This window comes from Lethenteron reissneri, chromosome 54 (assembly GCF_015708825.2).
Source record: "Lethenteron reissneri isolate LAM-NWPU_2019-01 chromosome 54, ASM1570882v1, whole genome shotgun sequence".
Lineage (NCBI taxonomy): Eukaryota > Metazoa > Chordata > Hyperoartia > Petromyzontiformes > Petromyzontidae > Lethenteron > Lethenteron reissneri.
In genome coordinates this window covers 10871227-10883356 of record NC_083832.1, presented here as the reverse complement: position 1 = coordinate 10883356, position 12130 = coordinate 10871227, and the positions used below count along the sequence as shown (strand labels likewise).

Genomic DNA, 12130 nt, shown 5'->3' with positions numbered 1-12130 from the left:
TTGATTTGGATATCGTCCTCTGACCGCGACCGCAAGAAGAACACCGACCTACAATGCGGCTACCTACGAGTCGTGCAGGAGGGACTTGAGATGTGGATTTTGCGACGTCAACGGCACAATTCGGAGAAAGAAAAAAAAACAATAATTGCATCCGGCCGATAATTACAGGACGGTGCTGTGGCAAGCACTGCAGTTATAAATTGGCGATGTGGTGGGCGTAGCGTTGAAAATTGTTCATGCCAGATCCACACGCCTGCTTTGGCACTCCCTTTCACGCCATTCGCAACACCCCGGGGGCTTTGAGGCGGTGGGAAGTGGCACCGGTTGGGGTAGTCCACGCGGGTGCGTGGGTGCCACACGGTTGGAGTTGTGTGCAAGTGACGGTAGCAAGGCCTTCGAGAGCCCGCGGAGATTAACAAGTTACTGTCAAAAACACTGGGCAGAGACGTGGATTCAGAATGCACGCGGCCAACAACAAGCGAACACAAAGCAAACCTGCCGATTGACGTACGCATGATGTAACCGTGGGTGAGTGCGTGTGTCTCAGTAGGGAGTGGTGGCGTCGCGGTTAGCGCACCGCGCTACGAGCCCGGCGACCCGAGTTCGATTCCCGCTCACGGCCAACACCGGCGACGAATGTCTGAGCCAGTCCTGGGCCTCCCCTAGGTCGACTCAACCTGGTGTGGTGTGCAAACATCGCCACTCGGGAGACAAAGGCGGTCGAGCGTGGTGCTGGCTGCCCACACCCTCGTGTGCCGTGCCGGCCTTCATAGGTGCTCGCTAATAGCACTTGCCCCAACAGTCTGTGAAGGCTTGTACGGGGCATCTTTGTTTTTTGTTTTGTGTGTGTGGGTCAGTGTACCGGTATTCCTGGAGGACCGGGAGGCCCAGGAGGACCAGGAGCTCCTTCTGGACCAGATCTCCCCTGCAACAGATGTGGCACGAGTAACACATTAATCGTCATTACTTTTTTTTTTATAAACATGCGCAGTAAGTATAGCAAACAACTCACCCACAGTGCGCCCAATCTCATCACACGTCAGAAGCTAAGCAGTATAGAGCCTGGATAGTGCTTGGACGGGCGACTGCAATGCACAAAACAGGCTGTCGCAGACTCTTACGGGGCTGCGCTGTGGTCAACTTAGGGCAGGAACAGCCACTGTTGTACTGTACTATACTCCAGCATCTATGCTCCCCACTGTCATCAACCCGCATTGAGGTTACGGTGGCACAGCTATCGCACGGCATCGGGAAGCCCTCATCCAGCAGTGGATGGACAAAAGGGGCTTGTGAATACACTCTGATGTCTCATTGTTCAATGCACATCTACTGCCATACATGTTTATCCTTCTATCACCGCGTTCTCACATGGCCATCCTAGATCCTCTGCCATCAACTACACAGTCATCGTCATCGTCAGCAGCGGTCAATCCCCTGCTGGATGAAGGCCTCCCCTAGTGGCGATCCTGCGATGTGACGATCCACCTCCAGCTGATCCCGTTGCTCCGAGCCACAAATCATCGAACGGGATTTGACCCCATCAATTCTTGTGTTGTGATTTCGCAGTCAACATGCTCTCCAATAAAGCCCTACCTTTCCCCGCCTATCAAATGATTATCCTTTGCCGGCTAATTACGTGTGGTGGAATATGCTTCAAGTTGACATTGATTAAAGCTAAAGAGTTCATTACAAAATGCTGATTTTTGAGTGTGACTGCGCTTGTCTACGCTGAAGGAAGGACGTGCCACGGGAAAATGACATCAATTTTAATGAAAGTACAAACGAATCTGTGATTAAACATTACGCAATTAAAGAACGAAACGTGTATAAAAGTTGAGACGGAAAGAAACCTGATTAATTTACTGAAAAAAAAGAGTGATGTTACACAACGGCTCGGTGCTAGGAGCATTCATCAACCATTGAGAGCTTTGGCTTAATTTTTTTTTCTCCCATCCCAATTGTGCCATTATCTCTGACTTACATTACACGGCGTTAGAGCCACTGCCGCTCTGGTAAATAGACACGTGGCTCTTACGAACAAAAGGTTGTGAATTCTAATTCGGGTCGAATGAATACGTTTTTCATCTCATAACATGATGCCGATAGCACAATACACATATATTTATTTTTTATCAGTTGAAAGAACAAGTAATTGAGAAACACATAAAGGGGCATTACGTACCCTTGCAGTGTTCCTTATATGAATCATATGTTCATTAGACAGCATGTAACCACGTGTGTGTGCACCTGTGCGTGTGAGCTTTTAAAACCGACGTCCCTGTGAAAATCTGCCAGCACGCCGGCTAATATAATTTACCGTTTTAATTTAGTCTGGCATAAGCTCCCCTCCCCATCATAACAAAATAATCATAAATGCAAGATGACTCATTACGCTATGCCGGTGCTGTTTTCGTACTGTGATGAGTACTGACGAAGTGTATTGTATTGGCGTAAAACTATGGTACAATGACAATAACGGTTTCAACTTGTAACGCCGCACAGTGATCGCTCGTTCTCGCACAGAGAGAGAACGACTCGGAGGCACGAGGAGGAACCAGCCAGCAGCTATGGGGCGCCAATGTGGTGAGATGTTAACTACCTCGCCTGGTATACATGAGGTTGTGTGGGTTCAATCCCGACCCTGACCCCTTGTTTGTAGTGGTTTAACGCTCGCCAAGGGGGGTAATTGTAAACACGTGCTGGTGTTGCTGGGGGACAACGGAGGAGACGGAGACGGCCCGTTAGGCAATTATGGGATGCAGGGCCGTGATGGCCGGTTGTTGTTGTCAAGGCCAAGGTGGCGCCAGTAAGTCTGGGTTCGGAGCAGGTGGCGGCAAGGGGGGGGGGCTGGTTAATTAATTGGAAATTAATGAGGAGGGGGATAAATAGGGGAGCATCAGAGTGAGACGGGGAGTTGTGCTGGGAGGTGGACGGAGTCGGTCAGAGCAGAAGAAGAAGAAGTGTAGAGTAGCAGTGGAGTAGAAGAAGAAGTATAGGGTAGCAGTAGAGACGGAGAAGCTGAACGAGAGAGCTAGTCGGAGTGAGACGGAGAAGCGGAACGAGAGAGATAGTCGGAGTGAGACGGAGAAGCGGAACGAGAGAGCTAGTCGGAGTGAGACGGAGAAGCGGAACGAGAGAGATAGTCGGAGTGAGACGGAGAAGCGGAACGAGAGAGAGCGACGGCTGTAGTGGGACGGAGAAGCAGAGAGGGGAGTCGGGAGAGACGGAGAGAGAGAGGGAGGAACAGAGCGAGCGAGGCTGGCGGAGCGTGGCGAGCGTGCGGAGAACGCGCTGGAGAATGATGGCGAAATGTGCCGAGTTGGATAAAATAAAGTGATGACAGAAAAGGAAGAAGTTGCCCACGTAAAGTTCAGCTGATTCCCCCCCCCCCCACACACATTTAGAAATGTGTGTTTCGAGTATTTGGCTGCTATAAATGTCCACGTAGTAAGCCACTTCGTTGAGCTATCATTTGTTGCCAGGTCGCTTCTGGTAATGTATATATATATTAATAGTTTAGAAGATGGCAATGGCTGTGAGTTTTAGTTTTTAGTTGATGCGGTGAGCCGGCACAAACAATTGCCCAAGCTGTGATCCTCTATATATTGAGGAGTTATTGACCAATTAATAGTGTTTACATCTGGGAGGAAACCAGAGCATCAAGACAAAGACCACGCATGTAAGGGTGAAACGCTCTATTCCATATAGAAGGAACAGGTGGAGTCCACATTTTTGCTGCAGCGCCTCGCGCTGACACGACCAGGGTTACGGATCCTCGATTCCCCACAGGAAGGGAGCGGTGATCCATGAACCCTCGCTGCTGCCTCCACAGTGCTGCATTACAGGCGTGAGCCGCCACCACCACCACCACCTCGCCTTCTCATGCTAAGAGTCACAGTGGTGTAGGCAAGCTGCACCGTAACAGATGTTAATGCTTCGTAATATTATTGGACCACAATGCATCACACCCTAATTTACATAATTCCATTAATTTGTCCCAAGGCAATAACCTTCTCTAATCAGGGCTGATATAAGCTTGCAAAAAGCACAAACCACTTTAAACATTAATTTCCGAGATTAAAAAACTGACCCTCTGCAGACTTTCATGTTTGATGAATGTTATTGCTGTTGCCAAAACCGAATTATAAATCACAAACATCCCAATCGCTCCGCAGTGCCCTAGTGCACAATCTATACATTAACATACACATGCTGCTTCGTATAGGTTGGAGGGTACCAGATAATGCGATGTCAGTATTATGAAATTGACATTTTCTGCCTAATTTACTTACTCAATAGAATTTTACATCTTTCATACAATTTTGGAAATTATTCTAAAAATAATTCAATGGGGAGCTCATTTCACCAGCAGCATGGTACAATGCAAATACGGCGGGGCAGCCAATGCACGCAGAAGACTTGAGGAAGCTGACAGGTGGTAATTTGCGAAGTTAAATTAACCTCAGACGCTTCAATCGTTGAAGGTGGCGTTACAAAAGCCGAATGGAGTTCGCAAGAAGTTACAGAAAAAGCACCTCCTCGTGAGAGAGCCGATGCAGAAGATCCCCGGCTGTGATCTCCCGGGATGCGTATGGGGCCACAACCCTGCACCACATGACTACAAAGCATGGCAGCAGCAGATGTGGGTACTTGATGATGCTTGATGATGATGCACAAATGGGAAATTTTAAACTCTCTGGGAGTGTGCAGAGACTGTAGTCAACCACCCTGAAGAGAACCATTAAACGTTTAAACGACTCGACGCCCGATTCAACAAATACTTGAGCTTCCATTGGGCTCATAGCCGTAACAACATATCTCAAGAGTTCAATTTTTTTTACCTTTGGGGGACTCCCCAATGGCAGCTGCCCCTGTGTGGCACAAGATCGCTCGTCGACGGCCTGCAGGTGGACCATGAGTCTAGCCATGAGGGAGCGATGATTGGCCCAACTGAGAAAACTGCCGGTCATTTATATATTCTCGTCTTTAAATTTGGCGCACGCTTTGACAAATTACCCCCATAGAAAGCCACCTGCGATACCACGATTCCGACAATCCCACAACGATGCGAGGAAATTCCCCAATATTAGCGCACGCATCTGTGTGCCGAGACCCAGCAGCACATTGCCCCGCAGAGATGGTAAAAAAGAGATGCATTGTTGTCAGCTGTAACTAATTGAACGATTTGATGGCATGCTATGCCGCGAGCAACAGGGCAATGGCGTTTTATGCAGTGTCTGCAAACTGCCTTGCGATACAAATGGAAAGGGGTGAACCGCTGTGCCCATTAGTAAGCAGCGGGCGGTGAGCGATGGCTTAAGAGGGCTCGCATGCATTCTTAATGCAGCCCAGATCATCCATATTTCTCTGCAGGGCCGGGGCGATGGTGTTTCATGTTTTCTTTATTTTTGGTTCCCAGACAAGGATTTTGGGGGGGGGGGGGGGGGGGGTTGAATAATGACCGTCGGCTTTTACGTAACGGCGGCTCGCACGCTCGCGCGCACCGCCCGTGGAAGTGACATCTGTCGCCGGGCCGCTCGTTTACGTTCAACGGGGGGGGGGGGGGGGGGGGGGGGGGGGGGGTGTTGTACGTTTTTGTGCCACGCACGCGAGACTTTTATTCAAAATCGGCGAGCGAGGCCTAGAGAATTACTCTCTTCCGTTTAGTGGAGCCGGGGGGGGGGGCCCGTGGCAGAAGTCAGTCTCTCTTCAAGATGACAAACCGCTGGCTTCCCGCAGAGCGGTAATTAATTTTGGTAAAACTCACTTGGACACAGTGGCTTGACTCGCTGCAATCTGTTGGCACTTAATTGTATTTGTCTTGCATGTTTTTTTTTCATTTTCAAACCTTGTTTCGTACCTCAAGCGTTGACATTTTCGCAAGCGCGCCGGTTTGTGGTCTCTCGAAGCTGGGAGGGTGTTTGACGCAGAGTTCACTCACGTGACCTCGCCCGAAAATCAATTATGAATTGTAATGTTGGGCACGAAAGCCGACTGCACGTGTTCAACTTGCATGTACGTGTGTTTTTGTGAAAGCGGGGACCGGTGGTGCAGCGGTTAGCGCACTACGCTTTGAACCTGGCAACCCGAGTTCAATTCCGCTCACAGCCAACACCAGATAATTACCTGAACCAGTCCTGAGCCTCCTCCCCTAGGTCGACTCAGCCTCAAATGAGTGCCTGGTGCGGTGTGTAAACATCCCCACTGGGGAGACAAAGGCGGTCGTGCGAGGCGTTGGCCACCCACTCTCTGCGTGTGTCGTGCCAGCCTTTCGTAGGTTCTCACTAACAGCACTTACCCCAACAGTCTGTAAATGCTATGGGGTGGGGATCTTTGTATTTGTGTGTGTATTTGCGCGTGTATCTGTGTGTATATTTGCGTGTATCTGTGTGTATATTTGTGTGTATATTTGTGTGTATATTTGTGTGTGTATATTTGTGTGTGTATATTGTGTGTATATTTGCGTGTGTATATTGTGCGTATATTTGCGTGTGTATCTGTGTATATATTTGCGTGTGTATATTGTGCGTATATTTGCGTGTGTATATTGTGTGCATGAGTGTTCATGTGTCGGTGTCAGATCAGCAAGTTCCTGGACACGTGACATCCCGGTGCATCTTGAGCCTCCTCGTAGCACACGGTGCGCTCTGCGTGATCCACAGACCCGACTTCACGAGTGGATTTTCATCGTTTACCACTGCACTCAAACTGTCTCTTACTCCCCCCCCCCACCCACACTACAAATCGCCACAGTGCATTATACCACACGGATAATTAAGAGAGTGCGCACGCCGCAATACGTTCAAGAGCGGCGAGAAGCTCTTCGCGGTCAACTCACCGTGTCTCCTCGCTCTCCTCTGTCACCGGCTTCTCCCTGGCGCCGGATGAACACAACGACACAACAACAGCGCAAACGTGAACATTTGTTGTTTCTCGCTTCTCGGAGCGGCGATTTAACGACCTCACGACAAGAGCCATTCGCTTCGCTCGGGCGTGTTCAAAATCAGCACCGAGCAGTGGAACACAGAAAGGGGAACGGTGAGAACGTGTAACCTTGTTCACACAAAACTCGCTCACGGGCTGATTGTAATTTTGCAAGCGGACTCTTGCCGAGCGCTCAATTTAGTTTGCACGACAATAAGTCGTTAGATGGCTTGATTTTATGTTATTCCCCATCTGTTGAAGGGGTGCAGACTACAGTGGCTTCAGGACCACGTGGTACACCATTGTGGTCTGCGCTCCTTTAATGGAGGGGGGGGGGGATAGCAAAACTAGACAAACTCTCTGCCTCTTTCTCTGATGAAGCCCTCTCGTCGTGGCTAGTAGAGCCTCGACATAGGCACTTAGCTCCTGAACGCATTGCTCCCATTGTGCGCTTGCTACAGGAGGAGTAGTGCAGCGACAAAGGGTGACTGATCAGATCACGGTATTTTAACAGGCATCAATGTTATTACAAAAAACATCGTTCAACGTCGTCGTGGAGAACGTTAATAATGTCTTGCAATGTAAAAACGCTAAAGTCATTTTTGACACGGCCTTCTGGGAGTGCATCTCAAAAAGTGGTCTCAGAACAAGAAAAACTCTGTGCCAGAAGCCTGCTCGGCCGATGATGGGTCGTGTAAAAAATAATTAGGAAGACAACTAACAGTTGCGGCAAAGGTCCACGTGTTACTTCATCACATCTGGCCACACTGATTTTTCCCCTTTGCCAACACGCGCCGCGTGATGACATTGGCAGTGCTAGCGTCCCATCTGTGGATCTGTGCCGTACCTTGCTGCCTGGGTTTCCCTTTTCTCCCGGAAAGCCGGGATTTCCGGGAGTGCCGTACGTGCCCGGTTTCCCGGGTTCTCCAGGAAACCCGGCCGGGCCCTGGGGCCCTTGCTCCGTGAGCACGGAGCCGGGAGGCCCGGGGGGTCCCGGTAAACCTCCTTCCCCACGGCTGCCCTTCAAGCCACGCTCCCCGGGCAAACCCACCGGGCCCTGCCACAAGGAAAGGAGCAGACACGCACACACCACACACACCGCACACACACACGCACGCACCGCACAATTACAATTAATAATTCAACATAAGCGGTCGAATTGATTGAAGATTCGGCACTCGCTGAATCACTCCCGTCACTCGCTTAATGGGCGGTCGGTCACTTCCTTATCACTCTTCTATTGCTACTACCACCGCCATTTACTTTTCCCGTGAACCTCGCTCGGTCATTCCTCCGCCGTTGTGGAGGTCTCGGCTGACCAGCCCTGGTAAGGATGAGGTGAGCAGTGCTTATGGCTCATCACTTGCACTTCAAGGCCCTGAAAAGTACTCGGTGTGGTCGTGTCAAAAACCGAAGGGCAGATTTGCTCGACAAAATGAAACATTATCTGGAACGCCGCTTGAAAGTCAGGTCACCCCAACACCAGGTGACGTTTGTCAAACACGTGTGCGTGTGTGTGTTTGCAGACCTGTCACTCACGACAGCGAGCGGAGAGCCGGGTGGACAAATCACAGTGACGTGGCACAGTGGGGAAGCACAGGTTTCTTGCATCTGCCAGTCATCTTAATCAGGGAACCCATAACACCTGGGGCTGTCCCGTGATCTCCTTTCAGCGAGCCCTCAAAGTGCACCGAGCCTTGAACAACCCCCGCGGTGATGTCATCGCCTACCGGTACAAATGACGACCGTTGATGCTTTTGGCTGTCCGGTTTTGTTAAATGAACCGGAGTTCAACTCTCACCTCTGGACCCGGAGGGCCGCGAAGCCCCAGTTCCCCTCGCTCCCCTCGGTCGCCCTTTTCCCCACGGGGGCCCACATCTCCTGGGCGTTTATCCCCTGCATCGATGACGCCCCTTTCCAGGGTCTCCTTTAAAGACTTCATCTGGTGAACACAGAACACACGCACGTAAAGAACACAAGGACAAAGAGCCCATGTTTAGCTTCTCAGCCAGTGCTGTTAGTGAGCACCTATTAAGGCTCCCCACCGGTGTAACCAGCGGCACGTCCAGCCACCTTTGTCTCCCCCAATGCTGATGTTTATACCCAGGATAGGCCTAGGACTGTTTCAGACACGATTGGCCAATGGCTATGTCTTGCAGGCACAGCTAGTGACCCTCTCTTAGCAACCACGATCTTCGTGATCCACCATCTCTTGCCTCCCCACAGCACTGGATCACAGGCATACGCTGTACCACGCCCGTCCAGCAAAGACAATCGATATCCGAGTTCGGAGCATGCGTGACGTTCACGGTCGCGCGTTTGCACCGACTCTGTGTCAAAAGCGGACGGTTGTGTACGGAACTGCACTACTCACGCCAATCCCGTAGGAGAGGAAAAATGACTCCAGGTCCTGCGAAATCAAATCACAACATCAGCAAGCACATCCGGTATTCGTGTCGGTCTCATAGCGCAAGGGCTCTGGCGAAGGCGCCCCTATCTTTCACAGATAAGTAAAGTCTGCAGTAGTTTCACAGTAGTGGGAAATACATTTTTTTTTTACCAGGTGTGGGCCACTGAGATATATAGCCCTTGTTCAGAAGCGACCTGGCCACACATGATAGCTCAACGAAGCAGGCTTATCGTGTACATTGCTAAGTGGGCCTTGCCTGGTCAAGTACAAATAGTTTAGTTAATCACCCACACACATGTCTTCCCACCCGATTAAAACTTGAATGTCAGTCGTTCAACTGTCCGAGATATTCGTCGCAACAGGTCGTTGACATTGAGCAGCAACTTTAAAAAAGAAAATTAAAAGTGTAAGAAACCCAGAAAGGGTTACGGGATTAACGATAAACTGGAGCCTGCAGGAGTTGTGACACGGCAACAACTCTTCAGGGGGTTCAAACGAGGACACGGGTTTGCAATTTTTAGTGGGTTTGAAGTTAAGAGCCGAGGGACGGTTCGAATCAATACAGAGGAGAGAATTAGAATGCATAAAAAAAAACCGATGAAATCGCTCCGGTGTTAATACAAATCCTCGCTTAAATTTTTTAAAATTCACACTTGAGGATAGGCCGCGCGATTCAAAGAGATCCTGCTCGTCTGCGATAAGAAGGTTACTTAATTTTCTTTTAGAAATTAGACATTTTTCTGTTACATATATTTATATCTTGCATGTATACATTTGGTGACACGTGCAGGCAGTTGCTGGAGAGCGCGGGGGCATCACGAACGGCGAGACGGGCGGGGTTCGGCAACGCAATTTGGTTCGCGCGGGGATCTCTTCAAGCAAGTGGGGGAATGTCTCATCGTGCGAGGTGGTCCGACACCAACCCCACATTCCTGTGGCAGGGAACAAGCTATTTCATACGCCAGCCACAACAACAACGTCGGCTACCCACAAACTGGTTACGCACTTTATCGATCCCAGAGGTCATGGTAGGATGAGCCGACCCATGTGACTTCTTCCCTTCTGTGACCTAATGACCCCGCAAATGAGCCCCGCCGGGGGGGGGGGGGGCGACGTCGTTATTGGATGACGGTGAAGCAAACCCCGTCGTTGTATTACGCGGCACTCTCTGCCCCGAATACCTACGTCTTCGCCAAACACGCATTGGGCAGCGTGGGGAAATATGGTCGCGCAGCGTGCGGAGGTCGCGAGTTCGAGCGCTCCGTCACACATGTGCCACCCAGGATGAGACGGTGCACATTGTCGGACATGTTGTGAGCGGTGTGTGCGTTGTCTCGGTGTGGGCTGGGGATAGTTTTTGTCATTGTTGTTTCGTGTTACCTGGGCCTAGGCCTTGCATTTAGTCTTGAAAATCGGTAGGAATTTACGTACCTTTACAACTCGTTCTCATGTGGCCTAATTTGTTTTTCTTGACTTGCATACCTCTTATGTACTTTGCACTTCTATCGTTTTTTTTTTACTTGCCGACCACCCCCAGTGGGTATCTGTGATAAAATAGCTTCCTAGTTCATCGGATTCCTCCCGGATAAATAAAGATCCCGATTCTGGTTGCAATTGAATGAAGAGACTGACCTCCATTTCGGCTTGCATGCCAGGCTTTCCGTCAAGTCCTGGCACACCCTGTCAACAACAACAACAAACAACGACAGTTACGTACCTTAGAGGATTAGTAAACGTGTCTGACTATCCAGATGCAGTTTTTCCAGGCTGGGCTTTTGCGTGTTGAGAATATCAACTGTCAAACTTTCACCAGGCACCACGGCGGGGAACATCTTCGGGAGTTGGAAACGAAAGGCGACTGCATTAGTGCCCGGGGAAAATTCAGGCCCAAGAAGCAGTTCAAATGATTCATTACCGATGGGTTTGACAGTGTGCGGGAAGCGAACTCAGGTCGCCAGGTTCGCAGTGCAGTGCGCTAACTGCTAGCCTGCCACTTCCCATGCACGTGCACGTACAAGGACAAACTAAAGACAAGAATCCCCCATGTAGCCTGTTAGTGAGCACCTATGAAGGCCGGCACGGCACACTAGGGGGTGGGAGGCCACAGCACTACGCCCGGCCACCTTTGCCTCCCCAGTGGCGATGTTTACACACCGCACCAGGTGCTCATTTGAGGCTGAGTCGCCTTAGGGGAGGCCCAGGACCGATTCAGATAATCGCCACTGATGTTGGCCGTGAGCGGGAATCGAACTCGGCTCGCCGGGTTCGTAGCGCAGTGTAGCACTAACCTCTGCGCCCACCGCTCCCCACGTACAAGGATACACACAAGAACACAAACACAACGATCCCCTGTGTATCCTTATCGATTGTGGAGGCAATTGCTGTTAGCAAACACCTATCAAGGCCAGGATGGCGTGCGAGAGGGTGGAGTGACTCATCGCAGCGCCTCGCCTCCTTTGTATTCCCGGGGGATGACACTCGCACACCTCACCAGGTACTTAGTTATGGCCGAGTCATCCTTGGGGAGGCCCAGTACAGGTTCTGATACCCCTTGCCACGGAGCTTAGGCGTGACGGGGACTCAAACCCAGGCCGCTGGTATTCATGGCGGAGTGCCGCTAATCACTCCAACCATGATCTCCCCCCCCCCACTCCCACCCCGAAATTCAAAGTATTTGCATAAGCAAATTAAATTACGGGTAAACAAATAAAATCTAACGAGGCTTACCTTTTCTCCCCTCTCTCCAGCGTCTCCTTTATCACCCTGCAGGAGACAATAAAACACAGGTCATTAAAA

General features: G+C 50.5%; 1 protein-coding gene across 1 annotated transcript in view; it reads right to left on the bottom strand.

Moving 5' to 3' along the window:
• Positions 1-12130, bottom strand: part of LOC133356477 (collagen alpha-1(VII) chain-like) — a 103319-nt gene that overhangs the window by 2053 nt on the left and 89136 nt on the right. Inside the window, exons 36-42 of the mRNA XM_061574008.1 lie at positions 12062-12097; positions 10967-11014; positions 9299-9334; positions 8726-8866; positions 7772-7981; positions 6839-6874; positions 863-925 (exon numbers count right to left, since the gene is read on the bottom strand). Coding sequence (XP_061429992.1) covers positions 863-925; positions 6839-6874; positions 7772-7981; positions 8726-8866; positions 9299-9334; positions 10967-11014; positions 12062-12097 — 570 coding nt within the window. The remainder of the gene's footprint in view (positions 1-862; positions 926-6838; positions 6875-7771; positions 7982-8725; positions 8867-9298; positions 9335-10966; positions 11015-12061; positions 12098-12130) is intronic.